Source organism: Phyllosticta citribraziliensis (genome assembly GCF_038025025.1).
Source record: "Phyllosticta citribraziliensis strain CPC 17464 chromosome Unknown J3D65scaffold_6, whole genome shotgun sequence".
NCBI classification, from domain to species: domain Eukaryota; kingdom Fungi; phylum Ascomycota; class Dothideomycetes; order Botryosphaeriales; family Phyllostictaceae; genus Phyllosticta; species Phyllosticta citribraziliensis.
The window spans coordinates 1,155,681-1,178,198 of NW_027117343.1; the positions used below are offsets into that span (position 1 = coordinate 1,155,681).

The window sequence follows — 22,518 nt, forward strand, 5'->3', positions numbered from 1 at the left end:
ATCCAGTTCAGACAAGTCAGCAAGTAGAAAAGCACGGAAGAGGCTGTAGGGGGTACCGAATATCAGATTAAAAGGCCGACATAACTGCATACAACACGCAGCAATGAATGAAAAACAACTTCCCCTTCTCCCTTCGTCCCATCCGTTCCACCAGCCAGCCCATCGACGCAGCAAAAGAATTGGACAGGGCGCGCAAACGGTGGGATTGTAAGCAATTACTCAGCAGTAACCAAGCGCTCCTACAAATAGTCTCCAAACAAGCAAGAATCTATGCATTTCAACATCGCCATCTCCAACTCGCATACCGGGGCTGCATCAGAAGAACGTTGTCCTCTTTGCCCGCGTCATCATATTCGGACAGGGAATGATGTCGCAGACCGCCGGAGAAATGTCTCTCCAACATGCAGTCCGACCATTCATGAGCGCAACTGGTCTCTAGCTGCGACTTTCGCGTTCCAGCTGCGCCTCAAGGCTGCCAAACAAGTCGATCTCGTCGTTTCCGTCCTTTTCCTGCTTCGGGGCCGCCTGCTGCTCTTCTCCGGCACCACCAGCTTCCTCAGCCTGCGGCTCGGTTCCCTCTGGAGGCGGCTGGTCGTTGGTGGTGGTGTTGGTGGTGGTGGTGTTCTCAGACGGAGCGGGAGCATCAGGCGCAGGCTCAGGCGCAGGCTCAGGCGCTGGCGCTGGCGCAGGCACATCAGCCGTCTCCGTCGTCTCCTTGATGCCGCCTTCGCACTCGCCAGCTGCGGCATCTTCGCCTTGAGTTTGTGTCGAGTCTTGACCCTCGTCGGGCTCCTGCAGAGGCGTCCCCTCGCCTTCACCCTCTTCAATCTTGACATCCTGCGCGCCTTGTTCTTGGTCGCCGCCCGCATTGTCCGGTTTTTCCTCACCAGCACCACCCTCTGCGCCCTCGGCCTCATTTGAAGGTTGATCTGGAGCTGGCGCCGCACTCCCAGCCCTCGCGCTCGCACTTCGGCTTTTGGTTCGCTTGGCTGGTGGTGGCGTTGCAGTCTCGGCTCCCGGCGCATGCGACTCTCCGCGTGCTGCTGAAGCGGAGCCTTGACGACTGCTCGAAGTGCCACCGTTTTGCGTCGATGCGGCCAGGGGCAAATCCGGGGAGCTGGACTGGCCACGAACCTCGGGCTGTTCCGCATCGATAGCATCGGCGGGGCGTTTCTGGGGAACGATTGGGCCGCCTGGAGCGGACTGCTGCTGATCCTGGGGTTCATTAGGTGGAGCAGGTGGAGCAACGTCTTCGTTTTTGGGAGTGTTGTTTGCATTCGCGGCGGCAGGTGTGGGTGACATTTCACCCTCATCGCGATCATCCTCGCTGTCGCTGCCATCTTCGCCCTCCTCGCCTTCGTCGTCATCTCCATCGTGCATAGGCGTGTCCTCACCCGTCGCTGGTGTGCCCTCTTGCTTTATGTGCGGCTCGCCACCCTCGGTGCCCGAGGCTGTACCCGCAGCAGGGTCGCCAGGTTGGAACATGACTTTCTTACGACCACGACCAGGGCCCTTCTTTGGCTTTCTGCGAGGGGGCGGGGGACGTCGGCGAGGAGGCGTGGATTGTAGGAGATCGTTGGCTACCACGATGCCTTCGGAGTTTACTACCCCAACGCCCTCAACTACGGTACCAGGAGCGGCTTCTTCGGGTGCGGCCTCTTTCATCTCGACGTCTTCTTCGACTATTTCGCCCTCGACTCGGTGGCCTTCTGGCACCAGGACTTTGTAGACGTGGATGCTTCCGTCGGCGTCGGTACGTTTGACTTTAGTTTCCCTCATAGGGACATTGGCGGGGGCTCCGTTGCTGGTACTTCCGGTATATGCAGAGGGCAGTCCTTTTCGCCGCTTGGCCAAATATTCTGGTTCAGGTTCTTCGACATTGCGCGGGACCTGGCTCCACTTCTTGGCAACGAAGCCCACGCGCGCTTCTTTTGGCTCTTCGCCCTCCTCGCCCTCCTTTTCCTTCTCTTCCTCCTCGGGTGGAGTGGGGAGCTTGTACAGCGTGCCTGCACGGGCTGCACGTAGTAATAGTTGAGAATGCTCGGGTAATAGTTGTGAGTCACGAGGCATGGGGGGCTCTGGCCACCCGTCTTTTGACCGTGACTCTTGGATTGCAGCAGTTGATGGGTCGACTACTGTGTCGGCTAGTCGCCATTGGCGAACGGGTAAGCCCTCGAATACATCATGGTCGATCTGGGTACGACCTGAGCGGTTGGAGCGACCACTCGGCCTAAACTATTGATAGTCAGCACCCGCATAACTTGTTTTTATTCGGCTGAAGAAAGCTGCTCGAGGTGCAAGGATATCTTCGCAACGTCTGGTAATCTGGATTGCTGGGGAAGGTATCAACTGTCCATCGGAGGGCGTCCAGAGAGAATGACATCGGGTTTTGGGTGCTGCTGGCAGCACTCTAGCGGTTCAGAGAGTTTCCAAATGCAGGGCAGCTTCTTGAATGTGCAAGCGCTAATATAACTCGGGCTTGTTGAGGCAACATTGACTCGCCCAAGTTCCTGACAGTCCTCTACGCTCAGCTGTGACACAAGGCGATGTGCAACACCTCATACCAACTGCAAGGTAGGCTCAATGACTCACAATGGTCTGCAGCGCTCGTGATAGAGGCTGACTGCACGACTGCTCGTCCAAATTGCTGACGCGTAGAGGACGTACTCCTGGATAAAGGTATACAACTTCTCTGGACGTGAAACGAAGGGCTGCTCCGTATCCAGACAGATCCAGAAGCGTGAAAAAAAAAATCGGCGTACGGAATTGACAGAGGAGATGATATGGAACGGAAGCCCCCAGAGTATGCGAATTTCGACAAGAACGAAAGATTTCGCAATAGTTGAAATAATGAATACGGGAAGTTGACGGGGTGGAAGCAAACTCGCTGATCCAATGGAGGAGCGCGTGAAGGGATGAAGACAGCAGGCTTGATGCACCCCAGGGAAAGTAAACAGTCCAGGAGTAGGCAGATTTAGATAAAAGACGATTTCGCGATGTTCCTCGGCGGGGCAAGAGACTCGGGAAGGAGAAGGTCGCAACTTACGGGCGCCATTTGCTAGATGCAATGTCGTAGTGGAGCCCCTTGCGGCGCGCAATGGATGACGTAAGTAACGAGATTTGAGAAAAATAATGGCGGCTGAGGGAGCAGGTGAGCGATGGTGGGCGCAAGGAACTCGGAGTTGATCGCACGTGTCGTTGAAGGTGTTGGGTGTTCCGTTGCGCGCGCGGCGGTTCCCTTCGGCCTCGCGGCTCGAAAGCTGCGGCCTTGGCCCGTGCGCCGCGCCCTGACTCAGCTCTCAGCCTGCCATTCCACTACGAGAGCCCACAATCTTTGGATCGAGTGTTGCACTGCACTTCACGGCTGGTACGTAGTTCAGGTACCCAAAACAAGACGACTTTTGCCATGCATACATTAATCGAAAACCTATGTACTCCTGCGCCGTCCAACTGAATCTTGATACAGTCCGCGTGTAGTGAGGTCAACGAAGCCTGCACACGAACCGAGCTCCGTTGACAGGCACGTCTTTGGAATTTGGTGCCTGTCAAAAATGTAGCACCCAAACACTCGTCCAGATGTGTTTTGTCCGTACACAACTTCAATCCCATCTGTTGTTGAGTTAGTGAGGGTACTCGCAACACTGCTTTGTGCTCTTGGTTTGGTGCGCGGGAGAACGTACCCCGTATCCTTCTGCCTCACAATTCCCCCATCTTTGCCGGTTTGCTTCCCGGTCTTGCCGCCCTCTACCACTAATCGGTCAAACTGGAAAAATTGGCTGACGACGGTTTGTCTCTGCGATGGTCATGGTCAGCAAGAGACCAAACAAATGCAAAGTCCCTCCAGAGCCAGAGCCGGCACGCTAGATGCGAGCTCACGGAGATGTAGCTTCATGGCAAACGAGCCTTTTCTGCCGGATGCGCTGAACTCTCGTCGTCATCTCGAGCTTAATCTCCACGGGTAGCGACGGGTTTCCTTGACTCTTTCTGGCTCATCCGCATTCTCGTAACATGTAAAGGCTTTTGAGAAATAAACGCCAAACCCTACCTTCAACCCCTGGAGCTCCTTCAAACCCTTTTGTATGGCCTCTTGTATTGCGCGCTCGTCTTTCAACTGTTGGTTCTCGCGAAAGGCGTCTCTGGTTCGGCGTAATGCGTACTCGCGAAAGTTGTAGGCAGCGAACTGGCGGGCTTGACGGAGGAGGGAGCGATACTGCCGTGCCGTTTACATTAGCCAAAGATAAGACAGGAAGAGAAAATGACTTGGAACATCGAGGTGCATGACGTCTGCAAAGCTTAGGCGCGAAAAGATGGCGACTTGGAGTCACTCTCACTGGCAGCAGCTGGGTTCGTGGCAAACATACCAATGATCGCGCCTGGGTTGGCGTGCTTGTTGCGACGGAAGCCATGTTGTCGAAGAAGTTGGCTTTTCGATCACAGTGTTGAAAAGTTGGGGCGGGATGCGACGGAGACGATGTGGCGGAGGTCGCAGTTTATGTCATGGGCAAAAGAGCTCGCGGCGCGCGCTAGCGCAGGTTAAATCCGTGCGGGGCGGATTTAAGACCTGACATCAAGGAAGCGCACACTCTTCTGAAATAGTCGCTACTTGATTTTCGTCACCTACGCTCCGTGGTATCTGCAAAGTGCCCTTCTAATGACAGTCGTACACTATCCGCAAAGGCCCTGTTAGCCCAAAGTCCCAAAATCATTCAGACCCCATGCCGTCAACGCCTTCATCCATGCAATCCCAAAACCAACTCTGTGCTCACTGCTTGTACTTTTGGTGAATTTGTCTGATCTGCTCCTCCAAAGGCATTCCCTGGAGCTGCGCCTGATTCGGAGTCTGCTGGCCATCGTATGATCCTGAAGCCACACGCTTCCTCCTGGCTTCTTCTTCGGGGCTGATTCGAGCACCAGTGACAGGATCGAAAATATCGTCACGCTGGCTTGCCAGACGCTTGAGATTGTCAGCAACATCTTGCGTGGAAAGATTTGTCGTCGAGTAGCGAGCGTCAGCCTTGGCTTTTTGCTCCTTCCAGCGCGGGTCGAGCATTTCAACTGCAACATGTTAGCGACAATAGTGGCGAGCGCGGAACTGCACGTACTTCTCATATGCTGATCAATCTCGTCGATTGGTATCATTTGCCCGCAAATGCTGCACTTGGTCAACTGGCCGGTGTTGCGCTTGGCTTGAGCCCGGGGAACATAGTCGTTTCTGATCCGCATCTGCGACGGAGCAGCCTTGGCTGCAGCCTGAGCCTGTTTGGCGCGCTCCCTCTCCTCTTGCCTTTGGCGAATGAGACGTTCCTCCTCGTCTTCCTGTGGTGGTGCAACAGGGTATCCAGCAGCCATTGGAACCGGAGGCGGAGGTTGAACTGGCAGTTGTGGCGGCTGGGGCGTGTAGGCAGTAGGAGTGTGGTTCCACTGGGAGAAGTCTTCGTCGGGCATCGTTTCTTCAATACGCATGTTGGAGGGGCGAAGAGACATGGCGGCCTTTTGCTCGAGTGACGCAGATTGCAGGTCGGAGAGAGACGTGGGCGGGGGAAGGTCGGTCTGGTCATCAGCCTCGGTGAAGAGGACCGTCTCGACGACGACAAAGTCGTGCCAGTCAATTTCGGCGTAGGCAATCTTTTCTTGCTGTTCCTCGGCCTCCTTCATTTGCTTCTGCTGCTCTTGGTATTTGACCCATTCGGCGCGCGCCTTTGCCTTTTCCAGCATATTGAACTTGTTCTTGACATTCTCCTGCAATTGTGCCTTGCGCTGCTGCTCGCCCTCGCCGTCGAGGAGCAACTTGTACTGCTCAACCAAGCGGTTGTAGAACTGGTAGAGACTGTGCTGCGGACGCAAAAAGTCGAATTGGTAATTGCTAGCTTCCTTTTGTGCGAGGGCAGTGGAAAAGGAGCGGCCATTCTTGGCGGCGAAGAGCGCGGTTAACTTGATGACGTCCAAGTCCTGGGCGTTGATGTTTGGCATGCGCGCAGAGAAGTGAAATTCGGGCGGCTCCTTGGGACCTTGTGCGACTGGGGCCTGCGGAGCACCATTGTCGCCAACACGACCTGCCGATACATCTGTACCGCGGCCGGCCTTGATCTCCTCAACACGCCACCTATAGTATGGATGGTATTCGTCTTTGGGGTCGAGGAAGGAAAACTTGTTGCTGGTTGGGTCCTTGGCGCGGATGCGCTCTTCGAAGACAGCACCGTTGCGGACGACGTAGCCAGCGGTCTTTTCGAGGACGACGCGAACTTCTTTGGGAGGTAGAATGACACCCTCGGGCGGTTTGCGCACAGCGTCGAGGATGGCGGCCTCGTTGGCATTGGAGTCCATGGTGAGAAATGGGGCGGCAGCTCGGGCAGAATGCGGGGAGGGGAAGCGCAGCTGGCAGAGGGCGGGCTGTCAGAGGCGCGTCGACGTGATGTTGACGGCGTGCAAGTGTCTGGTGGATGGATGGATGCAATGCTGCAGGCGGACGGCATGCGGTCGGGTGGCAGAAGCCGCGGGCCGCCGCTAGCGTCCCGTCGGCGGTGAGCCGGCGGGAGGGAGGTCGTCGGGGCCGGAGCTCCGTGTGTGCCTTGGATTGGTGCCTTGGTGCCTTGGTGCCTCGTTTGCTCCACCAGATGCTGGGTACGAGGCCCCAATGAGCAGCCCAGCCCTACCATACCAGGAAGAGTGCTGGAATGCAAAAAACAAACGCCTTGGTTTGCTCCCATTGTTTCATGCGCGAAAACATTTTCGAGGAGAAAAAACAACCAACGACAAGAATCACTACCCGCCGCATTCACATGCGCACACCCCCTCTCTAGCCTCTGCAACGATACCTTACGCCCCCGCTCGTCGAGTGCTGGGCCGCGGCGGCCATCACTATTTTTTGGGGACGTGGGACCCGGACGCGCAAGGTGGCCTCCCTTGTGGAGCTCAAAAGCAAGGGCCCCATTTGCCCAAAGACACCTCTCCACCCCTAGCAGCTGAAGGCTCGCGTCCCTCCATCGCGACTCCTCCGCGGCCAAGTGTCCTTCTTCAACATTCTTGTCCCTCTTTTCACTTCCTTTTCTCCCCGTCGAGCGCGACTCCTCGACGCCGCGACCACCGCACTCTACCGCCGCCTCCGCTCTCCTAGCTGCCTGCTACCGCCAAGCCGTAGCATGCTTGTCGTTTCGGTTCAGCCTCAACTATAACTCAATCTCTGAGCTACCAACCCGACAAACGTCATGGGCTCAGAAAAGGGCCTCCTCAAAGCGGACACGCCGCCTCGCGGCCGGAGCAAGTCGCCTTCGGCCAACGCCAACGGCAATGGCAAGGTCAAGGCCCGCAGCTACACCTCCGAAGGTGTCAAGGACAATGACATTACCAAGCTCCCTGCCTCGGACTGGCAGCTGCTCGGCCTCCTCACCCTCGTTGCTGCCGGCGTGAGGTTGTTTAGAATCTACCAGCCCGGCAGCGTTGTATTTGACGAAGTCCAGTGAGTACAGCCTTGCTTTCCTCGAAAACCCAGACCCACATCTGACCGCATCCTCGCAGCTTTGGCGGCTTTGCATCCAAGTACATCAAGGGCAAGTTCTTCATGGACGTACATCCACCGCTTGCGAAACTCCTCATAACTCTGGCGGGATGGCTGGCTGGGTTCGATGGCGAATTCGACTTCAAGGACATTGGAAAGGACTACATTGAGCCTGGCGTTCCCTACGTCGCCATGCGCCTTCTTCCCGCAATCATGGGTGTCTTGACGATTCCGACCATGTTTTTGACGCTCAAGTCTTTTGGCTGCAAATCCAACATTGCAGCGCTCGGGGCTGGTCTGCTCATTTTTGGTAGGGGATAGATGACGCGGCTTTCTAGAATGCGCGGCTGACAGGTTCCAGAAAACGGCTTCGTCACCCAATCTCGCCTGATCCTTCTCGACTCGCCTCTGGTCATCTTCACGGCCTTCACAGCGCTTTGCTGGGCTTCTTTTGTGAACCAGCATGAACAAGGTCCCTCCAAGGCCTTTAAGCCCTCTTGGTGGACGTATCTCGCCCTGACGGGTCTTGGTCTCGGCGCAACTGTGAGCGTGAAATGGGTTGGCTTGTTCACGATCGCATGGGTGGGCAGCTTGACCGCTGTCCAGATGTGGGTTCTCTTGGGTGACCCGCAACATGTCACGCCGCGCCTCTGGTTCAAGCACCTCTTTGCGCGCGTCTTTTGTCTCATCGTGATTCCAATTGCCTTTTACGTTGGCATGTTTGCGATTCATTTCCTCTGTCTCGTCAATCCAGGAGAGGGAGATGGCTTCATGTCTGCCGAATTCCAGGCGACGCTCAACACCAAACAGATGGCCGAGGTTCCCGCGGACATCGCCTTTGGAAGCCGTGTTTCGATTCGCCACCACAATACCCAGGGTGGTTACCTTCATTCTCACCCGCACATGTATCCCACGGGAAGCAACCAGCAGCAGATCACCTTATACCCTCACAAGGACGAGAACAACCTGTTCCTCCTCGAAAACCAAACCCAGCCAATTCTGCCCGACAACAGGACCATTCCTGGCCCCACGGCCTGGGATGCTCTGGATCCTGCCTGGATCGAGGACGGCTCCATCATCAAGCTTTACCACGTCACCACAGACCGTCGTCTCCACTCCCACGACGTCCGTGCCCCAGTCACCGAGGCCGACTGGCAAAACGAAGTCTCTGCCTATGGCTACGAAGGTTTCGAGGGTGATGCGAACGATTTGTTCAAGGTCGAAATCGTCCCTTGGATGTCTGACGGTGACAAGGCCAAGAAGCGGTTGCGCACCATCGAATCCAAGTTCAAGCTTGTACACATCATGACTGGTTGCACTCTCTTCTCGCACAAAGTCAAGCTTCCCGATTGGGGTTACGAGCAGCAAGAGGTCACTTGTGCAAGGGGCGGAAGTCTTCCCAACAGCGTCTGGTATATTGAGCAGAACCTTCACCCCAAGCTTGGTGCCGATGCCGAGAAGGTCAACTACAGGAACCCGGGATTCTTTGGTAAATTCTGGGAGCTCCAGAAGGTCATGTGGAAGACGAATGCTGGTCTCGTTGAGTCTCATGCTTGGGACTCTCGTCCTCCATCTTGGCCAATCCTCCAGCGTGGTATCAACTTCTGGGGACAAAACCACCGCCAGATCTACCTCATTGGAAACCCCCTGGTTTGGTGGTCGTCGACCGCCGCAGTTGTCTTTTACCTCATATTCAAGGGCTTTGCCGTCATCCGTTGGCAACGTGGATACAAGGACTACAAGAACACGACTGTCAAGCGTTTCGACTACGAAGTCGGCACGATTCTTTTGGGGTGGTTCTTCCACTACTTCCCATTCTTTCTGATGCAGCGTCAACTCTTCTTGCACCACTACTTTCCGGCGCTTTACTTTGCCATCATGGGTCTGGCGCTGACCTACGACTTTGTCACCAACCGGTTCTCTGGCCTCGGATTGAAGGAGCGCCCCATGATTGGCCAGACTGGTGCCATCGTCTTCTTGGCAGCTAGCATTGTCGTCTTCACCGTTTACGCTCCTTTGACTTACGGAAACCCCTGGACAAAGAGCCACTGCAAGTCCGCCAAGCTGTTTGACAAGTGGGACTGGGACTGCAACACTTTCCACGACAGGGTAAGTAGTCATGCGTTCGATTGGAGGCTTGTTTTCTAACATTTCGCAGTACGATGAGTACGGCCCGCTCTGGGTCCCCAAGCCCTCCGAGACTGCGGTTCCCACCGCAGTGCCTCAGGTGGCCGAGGTTCCGGGAGAGAAGAAGGAGGCCGTCGTCAGCCCACCGCCACCTGTCGACGGCCAAGTCGTCGATGAGAAGGTTGAATACCGTGACGAAAATGGCAACATTCTCAATGAGGAGCAAGTCAAGGCGCTCGAGGGCAAGGTCAGCTTCAAGACGCGCTACGAGACGCGGACGCGCCTTGTTGACTCGGCGGGCAATGATGTGAACCAGGGCGGCGTGGCGCCTCCCCATCCCGACGTGCAGGGCCAAAACCCAGAGACTATTGAGAAGCCGGCGGACGGAGCACGTCAGGAACCCCTGGCAGTGCCTGTCAGCGAGGACAAGGAGAAGGAGGCAAGCGTCGAGAACGAGGACAAGGGAAAGCCGCGGCCGGCGAGCGAACCTAGGGAGGCCACGAAGCAGTAAGCCAGGCACTCTCCGTTCTCGTTGGATTTTCCCAGGAGTTCTTCCTTGTTCTTCCTCATCAAACATGTTCCAATAATCCTGTTCTGCTGAAATGCATACAACATCCTTTAACAAATCATGTCATGCATCTGCTGCGGTGCGTTCTGGTCTGTCGCTGTTCCATCTCCTCGACCTCTTTGCTTTTGGTCCTCTTTATAAAACGAAATCATCTTCAAGGGCTCCTTCCTATGTAATCGTCGCTTTGTAGCATCGGGAGTGTGAGAATTAGCTAGGTCAATCAAGGGGCTAGGCTAGGGTAGGGTAGGCGCAGGCTGTTTTCTTCGACGATGGCCAATATATTTAAACTCGATTGTCTCACCCTCGTGTCTTATTTACTATCTATAGTGGAATTAGTATTTATAGGGTTAATATTTACTTAAATAAAGAGTATATTATTATAGAGTAAGTTAATTTTATTAAGTAATATAAGTAATTACGGCGTATATATACTAGTAAGCTTATATTATATAGCTATCTACTTTATTATAGTAGCTAGTAGAGTAAGTCTTATAGACTTCTATTTATTTATTTATTTATTTAGTTTAATATCCCTCTTAATTCTAAGACTATAAGAGATAAGGATAGCTATCCTAGTAGTTCTATATAGCTTATATATTATATATCCTATTAGGTTATAACTATATTAGGAATATATATATATATATATATATATATAGTACTAGTATGGTACTACTAGCCGGCACGGTTTTTACAGCTTTTAAGGGTTACTTTTAGCGATTATTATTCTTATTCTTAGCTATAGTTTTAGCTTAGATATAAGTAGAAGGTTAGGCTAGTAAGAAAATAAGACTATAGGTAGCTCTAGAATACTAGGAAGATATAGTTCTATATAGTTTAGTAGTAATAATAATAGCTAATAAAAGTATAGGTAAACTTAGCATCTTAGATAGTAATAGGAGGTTTTATATTATTAGTATTTTTAGTAGTAGATTAGCTAGTTATATACCTCCTTTTATAGCTACTTATTAAGAGGTACTACTTATATAAATAAAGTCTTTTATACTTAGTTAAACTATTATCTAAAAAATACTTAGTTATTTATTTATTTATACTTATTATTTATACCTAAATTATATACTACTTAGATAATAAAGTAATAGCTAGATAGTAGCTTATTTTAGTTAGTTTAGTAGTTATTTTATTCCTATCCTATAGAGCCTACTTATTTACTACTAGTTACTATCTCTTATACCTCTTCTAGCGCTAGTATTTTAGCTAGCTAAGTAAGTATATTAGTAAGTAGCTAGTCCTACCTATACTAGTCCTTCTTATTATATACTATAGCGCGCGCAGTTTATATTTTATAGTATTTAGTACTTAGTATTTACTACTTATATATATACTAGCTGTTTCTAGCTAGCTAGAGAGTAGATAGTTATTCTATATAGGCTATATAATAACTACTCTTACTCCTTACCTATTATTATAATAGGCGTACACGCGCCTACGTGAGTACTAGGGCCAGTATAGACAAACCCGGCGTTATATAGTTATAAGAAGTACAAGCCTCACCTTAGGTAGTAGCCCGCCGCAGCTTAGGCTAAAACCTGCAGGCTAGTACTAGCCACTACAGCCTGGCACCAGCCACTACAGCTCTAGGCAGATACTATGTAATAGCCCATTAACACCTTACCTTTATAACTTACCTAATAATAACTAAGGACCCTTATATAAAGGATAAGAGGTAGAATAGTATAAAGGAAGGACTAGGAAATATATAAGTAGTAAGTATCTTTTATATTTTATTCTTTTAACTTATTAGATTTAATTAAGATATATATATATTTTCTAGTAGTTCACCTTTAGCCCTTACCTGTATAATAAGAAATCTATAAGTTATAATAGATATAAAAGATTATTTTAAGTTTTAGCTCTATCCTACTTCTTTACCTATAAAGGTATTATAATATTTAACCTAAGTAATATTATATATAGCTATAGTCTTATATAAGACTGCTTATTACTTTTCCCTAGTAAACCTAAGTTATCTTTATTAGGCGCATTAGTATTATCTAAGGACTAAGGAGCATTAAGTATATATTAACTATAGAAGTCTTTAGTTAAGGCTATAGGGTAGTATATAAATATTTAGGAGGTATCCTATCTATAACCTACTTAAGGGACATTCTAAGTAGAAGACTATAAAGATAGTATAGCTAAGAATAAAGCTAATATATCTAGTACTACTAAAGGTATTAGTACTAGTTAATCAACTTAATAAGATTCGCGTAAAGGGACTAAAGATTTATATAATACTAGATACTTATTAAATAATAATAAGAGAGGACCTACCCCTATTCTCCTATATAATTTCTACTTAGTCCTAGTAGTAGAGGTAAAAGAATATACCTAAGACCTAGGGTCAACTTATACAGTTTAAGCTCTAGTTATAGAGGCATTTATAAAGGTACCACGCTTAGATATTAATTAATTTAAATCTAAGATTACATCCTTAAATAAGTCTTAAGTATAGCAGCAACTAAACTACATATAAAGGTAAAACTAGGCTCTTAAGTAAATACTCTTAAACTATACTAATAGACTTAGGGAAGTTCTAAGGGAAGGATATATTAGGCCCTCTTTATTAGCTTAGCACCTAAGACCTATCACCCTCTCTTAAGATCCTTCTACTAGTAGAGTTATAAGGACTCTTAGACCTCCTCCTAACTATATAAGGGAAACTACTACTAAAACCTCTACTTTATCTTTAAGTAGTAAGAAATACTAAAGTAGTAAGGTTCCTAATCCTCCTCTTCTTACTAATAGAGAAGACCCCTTATATAAATACTAGACCCTCCTTATATAAAATAAAATTAAATAAAACCACAATTACTTTACTAAAGATATAGTAGAGGAGACTAAATAGAATATTATAGGTTATATTATTTCCTATATTAGTAGAGAAGTCTTATATCACCTAACTCCTTTCCTTACTTCTTATATAAAGGCCAATAAAGTCACTCTAGATAAGGATATCTTTAAATTCCTAGATAACCTCCTCTAGAGTCTATATAAATATAAGGATATAAAGAAGTAGTTACGCTCTCTTATATACCACATCCCTATAGACCTTTAGAAGTTTTAATTAAACTTTATATAATTAGCCTTAGATATAGATCTTCCCTAGGAATAGTAAAAAGAGGACTTTTATAATATAATAGATCCTCTCCTTTAAACCTATATAGTTACTATAGAGTAAGATAGGAATATTAACTTTTATAAGTACCTCTAATAAGCCTACCCTATTACTTAAAGTCTTAGTAACTACTATTCTAACTATAGAAAACTAACGCTCACGTCGTATAAGGAATAAGTAAAGAAGAGATAATAAGAATAAGTAAAGATAACTACCTTAGGTAGTATAAGTACTTTATCTTCTAGTTATACCTAGGCGCGATCTATATCTAGGGCTCCCTTATATAATATAACCTATAAAGGTAAAGTAGAAGTCTATATAGAGATTAGACCGTATAATCACTATAGCCAGTTTAGCTATTTATAGAGACAATGCCTATAACCTAAGATAAAGGTAATAGAGTTAGTTAAAGAAGAAAGTACTAAAGATATCTATATAAATAAAGGAGATTAGTCTTTATTAGAAAATAATAAGACCTAGGTAAAGTCTCCTACTATAGGTCTAAACTTAGAGCAATACATATTAAGGGTTCTTATATAAATCTTAGTTACTTTATTAGAGGTGTACCCTTTACTATATAAACCTTAATTATATCTAATAGCCACGCCTTAGAAATTCGTGCCCTAGCTAATACTAGTACTAGTAGTATAAGTTTTATTCACCCTAAGCTACTACTAACTCTCCAGTCTATAGGTACTATAAAAAAGAGAATAATAGGTAAAGGGCTTAATATTACTAGGTTTAACCGACGCATAAATAAGAAAGTCAATTTTTACTTTTATCTTTAACTCTACTTCTAGGATTAAATAGTTTCTACTTATACTTTTATTTATAATATTAGCTATAATAACATAATTCTTAGGTAATAGTTTTTCGACCAGCACGATGTTCTTCTAGACTATAAATAATATAAACTAGTCTAGAGATAGCTACTAATTAACTAATCCTTTTAGCATCTTTTACGCCTACTAAAAATCTCTATATAAAGCAATAAACTATAGAAAGAACATTAAGTAGATATAGACTATAGAGATAAAAACTTTAATAAATACCTTCTTCCCTTAGTATAGGTTATTAAGGGAATTAAATTTTAAACTCAAGATACTTTTAAGCTTTCTATCTATAAAATACAAGTTATACTAATAGAGATCTATACTATTAACCTCATACAAGTTTAAGCGGCTCTTAAAGATAAGGAAACTAAGGAATTACTAGCTTCTAAGCTACTAGCTACTTATAAGGAATTTTAAGATATATTTTCTAAAATAAAGTCTAACAAGCTACTACTATATCATATAGGAGTTAATCATAAAATATCTCTTATATATAATAGTCTACTAGAGCTTCCACCTAGCCCTCTCTATAGAATGTCTCTAGAACAGCTTAAGGCTATAAAAGAGTATATCATTAAGAATATTTAGAAAGGCTTTATTACTAAAAGCTTTACTACCTACACTTCTCCTATTCTAGTAGTAAAAAAGCCTAGTAGGGGATAGAGATTTTATATAGACTACTAATAGCTTAATAAATAAACTACTAAGGATTTACACCCCCTCCCTCTTATTATAGAGTTACTTTAGTATATTAGAAAGGGCAAGATTTACACTAAGCTTAATATTTAATAAGCTTTCTACTACATCTATCTTACTAAGGATTCTGAAGATAAAACCACTTTCTATATAAGATACAGGTTATTTAAATACTATATCTTACCTTTTAGATTAAGTAATAGACTAGTAGCCTTTTAATATTTTATTAACCAGGTTCTCTTTAAGTATTTAGATAATTTTATTGTAGCTTTTATAGATAATATGCTTATTATCTCTAAAAACCCTATAGAGCATAAGGAATAAGTAAAAAAAGTACTAGTAAGACTATAAAAGGCGGGACTATAGGTAGATTTAAAGAAGAGCAAGTTTTTAGTTATTTATATAAAGTTTCTTAGATATATTATTTCTATAGAAGGCATTTAAATAGACCTAGATAAGGTAGAACCTATATATAACTAGCTAATACTTAAAACCCTTAAGGCTCTTTAATCCTTCCTAGGTTTCTATAATTTCTACTAATAATTTCTCCCTAACTATAGATAAATTAGCTAGCTATTAGAGAAACTATACTCTAAGGTAAAATAGTAACAACTAGGACCCCTAGAAGAGGAGGCAATTTAATAACTTAAGAAGCTAATATATAGTAACATACTTCTAGCTAACTATAACCCTACTCTTAACACTTATATAGAGACTAATATAAGTAATAGAGTTACTATAGGCGTTTTAATATAGCTCTAACAACCTTTATATAATTAGAAACTAGTAGCGTTCTACTCTAAGGTAATAGCTAATATAGAACTTTATTATAGAATATCTAATAAAGAACTGCTAGCTATTAAGAATAGACTAGAAGAATAGAGACTAATACTTATTAGCCTTAAAAAACCTTTTCTCATAATAATAGACTATTAGGTATTAGAGTACTACTCTACTAAATAACAACTTAATTAATAACAAGCTAGATAGTCTAAGTTTTTTATAGAGTTCTATATACAATTCTCCTATTAGCTAGGAAAGGAAAATATCATTACTAATTACCTTACTTAAAAATAAGAAGACCTAAAGACTTAAAAAGAAAAAGTAAAGGCTACATAAGAGATGTGCCTTATCTTACTAGAGACTATTATCCCTCTTTTTATTTTAGAATAAGAACTTCCTTCTCTAGTATTATTTTTAGATAAACTTCTCTATATAAACTAAGAAGATTCTAAATTAGAACTCTAGAGATAGAAGGCCCTCTTAAAAGACCTTAAATAAAGAAATAGTTAGGAACTAAAGGATAGTCTTTTATTATAATATAGCACCCTCTTTATACTAGATCACAATAACCTCCGCGCGAGAATACTTAATACTTTATATACTACCTATATAACTACCTATCCTAGTATTATAAAGATATAAAAACTCCTTAAGTAATATTACTACTAGCTAGCTATAAATCGCACGATTAATATTTACAGGCAAGGATACTATATTTACTACTAAATAAAAGAGTTTTATAATAAAGACCTAGGCCTTCTATAACCCCTAGAGATTCCTACTCGACCCTAGTAATACTTAGCTATAGATTTTAAAGAGATGCCTAAAGACTAAAAAGGCTACAATATAATCCTAGTTATTATAGACTAGTTAAGTTAAAGAACCTTTAGCTTACCTTATATAAAGAAGATTAATACTAAAGGAGTCTCTAGACTCTTTTATAAATATATCTACTATATTTATAGAAACCCTAAGTCTATCCTATCTAACTAAGGCCCTTAGTTCATCTCAGCATTTATAAATAAACTATATAAGCTAACTAGTATAGAGCAGCATTTTAACTCATCCTACTACTCTTAAACTAATAGTATTATAGAGATTATTAATTAGCATCTTATATAAAGATTAAGACCTTTTATCAATTACTTTTAGAATAATTAGTCTAATCTTCTACTATTAATAGACCTCGCACAAGTAATACTTCCCTATAAAGCTACTAGACTTTTACCTTTTAAGATTAAGTTAGGATATTCCCCTTAAATACACTATAACTAGTAATAAAGAATAGAGACCCCCTAGTAACTAGAAAAGATAGCTCATATAGTAGCATAAACACTATAAAAGAGAAGATAAGAAGCTTTTAAATTTATAAAGAATCTTATTCTTAAATCCTAAGAGTATATATACTAATAAGCTAATAAATACCGTCGCATGCCAGACTTTACAGTTAGAGATTACATCTATATTAAGAAAACTAGATGGTCTACTAATTAGCTAAACCTTAAATTAGACTTCTCTAATACTAGACCTTTTAAAATTATAGGAATAGAAGGACCCTCCTACATCCTTAATCTTTCCTTATATATAAAGATAGTTAACCTTTTCCACGCTAATAGGCTATATAAGGCCGAAATAGAACAGCTTCCTAGTTAGGAATATACTAAACCTAAACCTAAGATTATTTAAGACGAGCCTAAGTAGGAAGTAGACCATATTTAAGCTAGTTAAGTCTTATATAGGAAGCTTTAATACCAAGTTAAATAGACTAGATACAACTAAGATGACTAGTAGTATAATGTAAGTTCTTTTAGTAGCGTGCTATAGAAAATTAAAGAATTCTACTTATTACACCCTATTATAGCAGGACTACTAAAAAATCTAGAAAAATAGAAGGCTGCCTTCCTCTAAGAAGAACTATAGATTAAAATAGAAAGTAATAATAAAATAAGTCACTTAGGCCTATAGTAAATATTATAAAGACATAGAAAGTAGACTAATTAGTTTACTATCTACCCTTATATAAATACTATTAATCTTGACTTCTACTCTCTAGTCTCTCCTTTTTACTACTTATTCCCTACTATCCTCTTCTTTAATTTCTACCCTTTACTTCTTTCCTTTTCCCTTCTTCTTATTATAATAGTTATTATATAAGACCGTCTCCTCTAGATCCTCTAGCTTATTAGGCAGGATATTCTACTTAGCTAAAGCCTAATTAGTTTAATCCTCTAACCTAGCTTAGTAGTGCAAGTTCTAGAACTCCTCTATATAAATTTTGTCTTTATGCCTCTTATAATGAGCAGGCAGCTTGGCACCCTTTAAGTCACTTATAGTGTAGTTAAGGTTGCCTATACCCTAAAGGCAGTTAGCGCAGCAGCCCTATAAGAAACTAGGCAGGTAGTAACAACTAATAAACGCGCGAGTGTTAATATTATTACGACACTTAGTATAGCTAATAGGGTTATTAATTCTAGTGTACTAGATAAGAAAAGCATCATATAAGCTGGCTTAAGTTTTAACTAATAAGTAGTTAAATTGCCAAGTAGAAACTATAATGTGTGAGTGAGGCATGCTATTATCTAAGGCCAAGATGCGCTTAGTATGCTCTTGTACTTTAGAACTACTAAGGCGCGCCTATATAGTTAGTTAGATAAGAATCCCTTATATTAGTAAGATAAACTTACTTACGCGACACTCTCTATATTCTTATAAGGGATATAAAGTATTAACTTAAAGTCCTACTTAATAGGCACCTTATTAGAGCCAACTAGTAACACTATAATATGAATCTTACTGTCGCTGCTGTCGTGTAAAGTAGCAGGCAGCAAGTACTTAGCTACTAGAACCTAATAAGCTGTAGGATTATAATAATAGTATATATAAGTAGGCTCTTTACCTTCTTCCTCTAAAATAGGCTGCGCGACAGTAAACTAGCAGTAATATAGTGTAATAGGCTGGTTAGTAGCAGGCTATATAGCTATAGATGACAAACCTCATATAATAACTAATAATACTAATTAAGTAGAACCTAATACTATAGTATACTATAGGTAAAGTAATAAGCCTATAGCTGTTCCTAGCTAAATAAGTAAAGCCTAGCCTAACTAAGTCTTTATATAAGTATCCTCCTCTATAATTATATTAGTTAGCAAGACGGGATAATAAAGCAGTAAAACCTAGATATATAATACTACTTAATAGCCTAGATAATAATTAGTAATAGTTAGAGATAGAATTAAAGTTTACTTACCTTAGGACTCTATATAATAGTCCTTATAGATACTGCCAGCTAAAATAGCCCTCTAAGCGAGCGGTAACTATAACAGATCGCGAATAATGCTGCATAATAATAACTTAATACTGTAACTCTTATATAATAGTAATAAGTCCTAATAGACCAGACTATAATAAGTAGTAGACGTATTAAGTATATAGTAGCTAGGAATGTCTGCTTTACTATTAGTAGGGTATAAATTATTTAAATTATTAGAACCTTTATGCGTAATAGTCAGTTTACTAGATTATAGCTAAATTAGACTAGGATAACAATGTACTTTAATAGGGAGCTTTAGACATAGCTAAGTAAGATAGCAACCTTCTATAGGTCGCGCGGTAAAAGAGATAGTAATAGAAAGAGATGGTATAGTAGTAGACCTAGACTAATAATTATACTACACATATAGAACACTTAAATTACTAAATCACTACTATTATACATTACAAGTCTGCGCCTATATAAGCGCCTATAGCTACTAATTCCTACAATTTTAGCTTCTCTTTAGGGGGGGCATATTATAATAGGCATATATATACCTATATAAGTACTAGGGCCAGCATAGATAAACCTAGTATTATATAGTTATAAGAAGCATAAGCCTCACCTTAGATAGCAGCCCACTACAGCTTAGGCTAAAACCCGCAGGCTAGTACCAGCTACTACAGCCTAGTACTAGCTACTACAGCCTTAGGAAGATACTATATAACAGCCTATTAATACCTTACCTTTATAACTTACCTAATAATAACTAAGGACCCTTATATAAAGGATAAGAGGTAGAACAGTATAAAGGAAGGACTAGGAAATATATAGGTAGTAAGTATCTTTTATATTTTATTCTTTTAACTTATTAGATTTAATTAAGACACATACATATTCTCTAGCAGTTTACCTTTAGCCCTTACCTATATAATAAGAAATCTATAAGTCATAACAAACTATAACTCTTATTATTAAAGTTCTTCTAGACTAATTTATTTAGATCTAAACTATAGACTATAATATTACTATATCCTTCTTTTAAGGAGTAGCCTTAAAGTCTAAAATATAAAAGAGATAATATAAACCTTAACTAAATTAAGTACTTTAGATTTACTAGAGGTATTAACTTTTCCTTCTCTTTTTTACTTTCTATTTTAGAAAGAACTAACTATACTATTTTCCCCTAATTAGGACTATTCTTTAGTCCTTATATAGCTCTTTATATCCTAATATTAATAACTAACTTTTATCTATTAGTTCTTTTAGAATAAACCTTTATTTTAATTTATAAGAAGGGATATCCTCCTTTTTCTCTTCTTTAAACCTAAATTACCCTTTACTTATAAGTTATACTTTTAGGTCTTATAATAGCTTTATATATAACTATTATAATAATAATTTATTAGGAAATATAGTAAGATTCCTAAGAGCCTAATAGTATACCTAATAAGTTAGGTACTAAGGGTAATATAAGGGTTTACCCCTAGATAGGTACTACTATAAATAGTAGAATTTAATCTATTATAATAGTCCTTACTATCTATAATACCTAAGCTAGTTTCTCTCTTAGCTAGTAGGAACTAGTACTAAATAAGTAAAGATTCCTTTCTTACTAAGAAACTTCTACCTTAAATATCTTTATAAGTACTAGTACTATAGACTTAAGAGCTATACTATTTAATAGGGCTTAGCCTATAGTACTTATATATAATATTAGGGGATAAATAATCTACTTATTATCTTTATACTTTAGTATCTAATCTTAGGTAAAGACCTTATTTTTATATAGTACTTCTAGTAGATTTAAAACTATAGTATTTTAACCTAATAAGTCTTATCCTCTTATAAGTAGTAAGAGACCTATTAATAGTATTATAGTACCTAGTAGAGTAAATTAATATAGACTACTAATAATTAATAGGTATTACAACTTGCAGATTTCTTATTATATAAGTAAGGGCTAAAGGTAAACTGCTAGAGAATGTATATATATCTTAATTAAATCTAATAAGTTAAAAGAATAAAATATAAAAGATACTTACTACCTATATATTTTCTAGTCCTTCCTTTATACTATTCTACCTCTCATCCTTTATATAAGGGTCCTTAGTTATCATTAGGTGAGTTATAAAGGTAAGGTGTTAATAGGCTGTTGCGTGGTATCTGCCTAGGGCTGTAGTAGCTGGTGCCAGGCTATAGTAGCTAGTACCAGCCTGTAGGTTTTAGCCTAAGCTACAGTGGGCTGCTACCTAAGGTAAGGCTTATGCTTCTTATAACTATATAATGCTAGGTTTATTTATACTAGCCCTAGTACTTATATAGGTATATATATGCCTATCATAATATGCCCCCCCTAAAGAGAAGCTAAAATCATAGGAATTGGCAGCTACAGGCGCTTATATAGGCGCAGACTCGTAATATATAATAGTAGTAATTTGGCAATTTAAGTATTCTATATATATAGTATAATTATTAGTCTAGGTCTACTACTACACTATCTCTTTCTATTACTATCTCTTTTACCGCGCAACCTATAGAAGGTCGCCATCTTACTTAGCCATATTTAAAGCTCCCTATTAAAGTATGTTATTATCCCGGTCTAATTTAGCTATAATCTAGTAAACTAACTATTATATATAAAGGTTCTAATAATTTAAATAATTTGTACCCTACTAATAGTAAAGTAGATATTCCTAGCTGCTATATACTTAATACGTCTGCTACTTATTATAGTCTAGTCTATTAGGACTTATTACTATCATATAAGAGTTATAGTATTAAGTTATTATTATATAGCATTATTTATAATCTGTTATAGTCGCCGCTTACTTAGAGGGCTATTTTAGCTAGCAGTATCTATAAGGACTATTATATAGAGTCCTAAGATAAGTAAACTTTAATTCTATCTCTAATTATTACTAATTATTATCTAGGCTATTAAGTAGTATTATACATCTAGGTTTTACTACTTTATCATCCCATCTTACTAACCAATATAATTATAGAGGAGGACACTTATATAAAGACTTAGTTAGGCTAGGCTTTACTTATTTAGCTAGAAATAGCTACAGGCTTGTTACTTTACCTATAGCATACTATAGTATTAGGTTCTACTTAATTAGTATTATTAGTTATCGCGCAAGGTTCGTCATCTATAGCTATATAGCCTGCTACTAACTAGCCTATTATGCTGCATTACTACTAGTTTACTGTTGCGCAGCCTATTTTAGAGGAAGAAGGTAAAGAGCCTACTTATATATACTATTATTATAATCCTGCAGCTTATTAGGTTCTAGTAGCTAAGTACTTGCTGCCTGCTACTTTACATAATAGCAGTAACAGTGAGATTTATATTATAGCGTTGCTGGTTAGCTCTAATAAGGCGCCTATTAAGTAGGACTTTAAGTTAATACTTTATATCCCTTATAAGAATATAGAGAGTGTCGTGTAAGTAAGTTTATCTTACTAATATAAGGGATTCTTATCTAACTAACTATATAGGCGCGCCTTAGTAGTTCTAAAGTATAAGAGTATACTGAGCGCATCTTGGCCTTAGGTAACAGCATGCCTTACTTATATATCATGGTTTCTACTTAGCAATTTAACTACTTATTAGTT

The 22,518-nt window shown here is 41.6% G+C and overlaps 4 protein-coding genes across 4 annotated transcripts; 1 reads left to right on the plus strand and 3 right to left on the minus strand.

The window, feature by feature from the left end:
* Positions 1-45: 45 nt before the first annotated feature.
* J3D65DRAFT_624628 (uncharacterized protein) lies at positions 46-3,218 on the minus strand. Its single transcript, XM_066800268.1, has 2 exons — positions 3,047-3,218; positions 46-2,235 (listed from the first exon to the last, which is right to left on the minus strand). Exons 1-2 carry the CDS (start codon positions 3,053-3,055, stop codon positions 436-438), a joined length of 1,809 nt encoding a protein of 602 aa, XP_066655318.1. The 5' UTR covers positions 3,056-3,218; the 3' UTR covers positions 46-435.
* A 165-nt stretch (positions 3,219-3,383) lies between these two features.
* Positions 3,384-4,507, minus strand: J3D65DRAFT_624631 (uncharacterized protein). The gene is made up of 4 exons (XM_066800269.1): positions 4,362-4,507; positions 4,046-4,210; positions 3,681-3,793; positions 3,384-3,609 (listed from the first exon to the last, which is right to left on the minus strand). The coding sequence occupies exons 1-4, from the start codon at positions 4,404-4,406 to the stop codon at positions 3,600-3,602; spliced, it is 333 nt and encodes a 110-aa protein (XP_066655319.1). The 5' UTR covers positions 4,407-4,507; the 3' UTR covers positions 3,384-3,599.
* J3D65DRAFT_571302 (putative pre-mRNA splicing factor) lies at positions 4,508-6,463 on the minus strand. The gene is made up of 2 exons (XM_066797634.1): positions 5,103-6,463; positions 4,508-5,055 (listed from the first exon to the last, which is right to left on the minus strand). Exons 1-2 carry the CDS (start codon positions 6,322-6,324, stop codon positions 4,763-4,765), a joined length of 1,515 nt encoding a protein of 504 aa, XP_066655320.1. The 5' UTR covers positions 6,325-6,463; the 3' UTR covers positions 4,508-4,762.
* Positions 6,464-7,205: 742 nt separating this feature from the next.
* On the plus strand, positions 7,206-10,133 carry J3D65DRAFT_603194 (dolichyl-phosphate-mannose-protein mannosyltransferase; the record flags this gene model as incomplete). The annotated part of the gene is made up of 4 exons (XM_066798189.1): positions 7,206-7,456; positions 7,516-7,805; positions 7,857-9,604; positions 9,654-10,133. The coding sequence occupies 4 exons, from the start codon at positions 7,206-7,208 to the stop codon at positions 10,131-10,133; spliced, it is 2,769 nt and encodes a 922-aa protein (XP_066655321.1).
* Between the last annotated feature and the right edge of the window lie 12,385 nt (positions 10,134-22,518).

What these genes read in the sequence shown, in the direction of transcription:
- J3D65DRAFT_624631 (XM_066800269.1), bottom strand. Translation starts at nt 4,406, where the DNA reads ATGGCTTCCGTCGCAACAAGCACGCCAACCCAGGCGCGATCATTG. An exon ending in CAACCCAGGCGCGATCATTG is followed by an intron (nt 4,211 to 4,361) that starts GTATGTTTGCCA and finishes ACGGCACGGCAG; the next exon opens with TATCGCTCCCTCCTCCGTCA. An exon ending in AGGAGCTCCAGGGGTTGAAG is followed by an intron (nt 3,794 to 4,045) that starts GTAGGGTTTGGC and finishes TGACCATCGCAG; the next exon opens with AGACAAACCGTCGTCAGCCA.
- J3D65DRAFT_571302 (XM_066797634.1), bottom strand. Translation starts at nt 6,324, where the DNA reads ATGGACTCCAATGCCAACGAGGCCGCCATCCTCGACGCTGTGCGCAAA. An exon ending in GATTGATCAGCATATGAGAA is followed by an intron (nt 5,056 to 5,102) that starts GTACGTGCAGTT and finishes AACATGTTGCAG; the next exon opens with TTGAAATGCTCGACCCGCGC.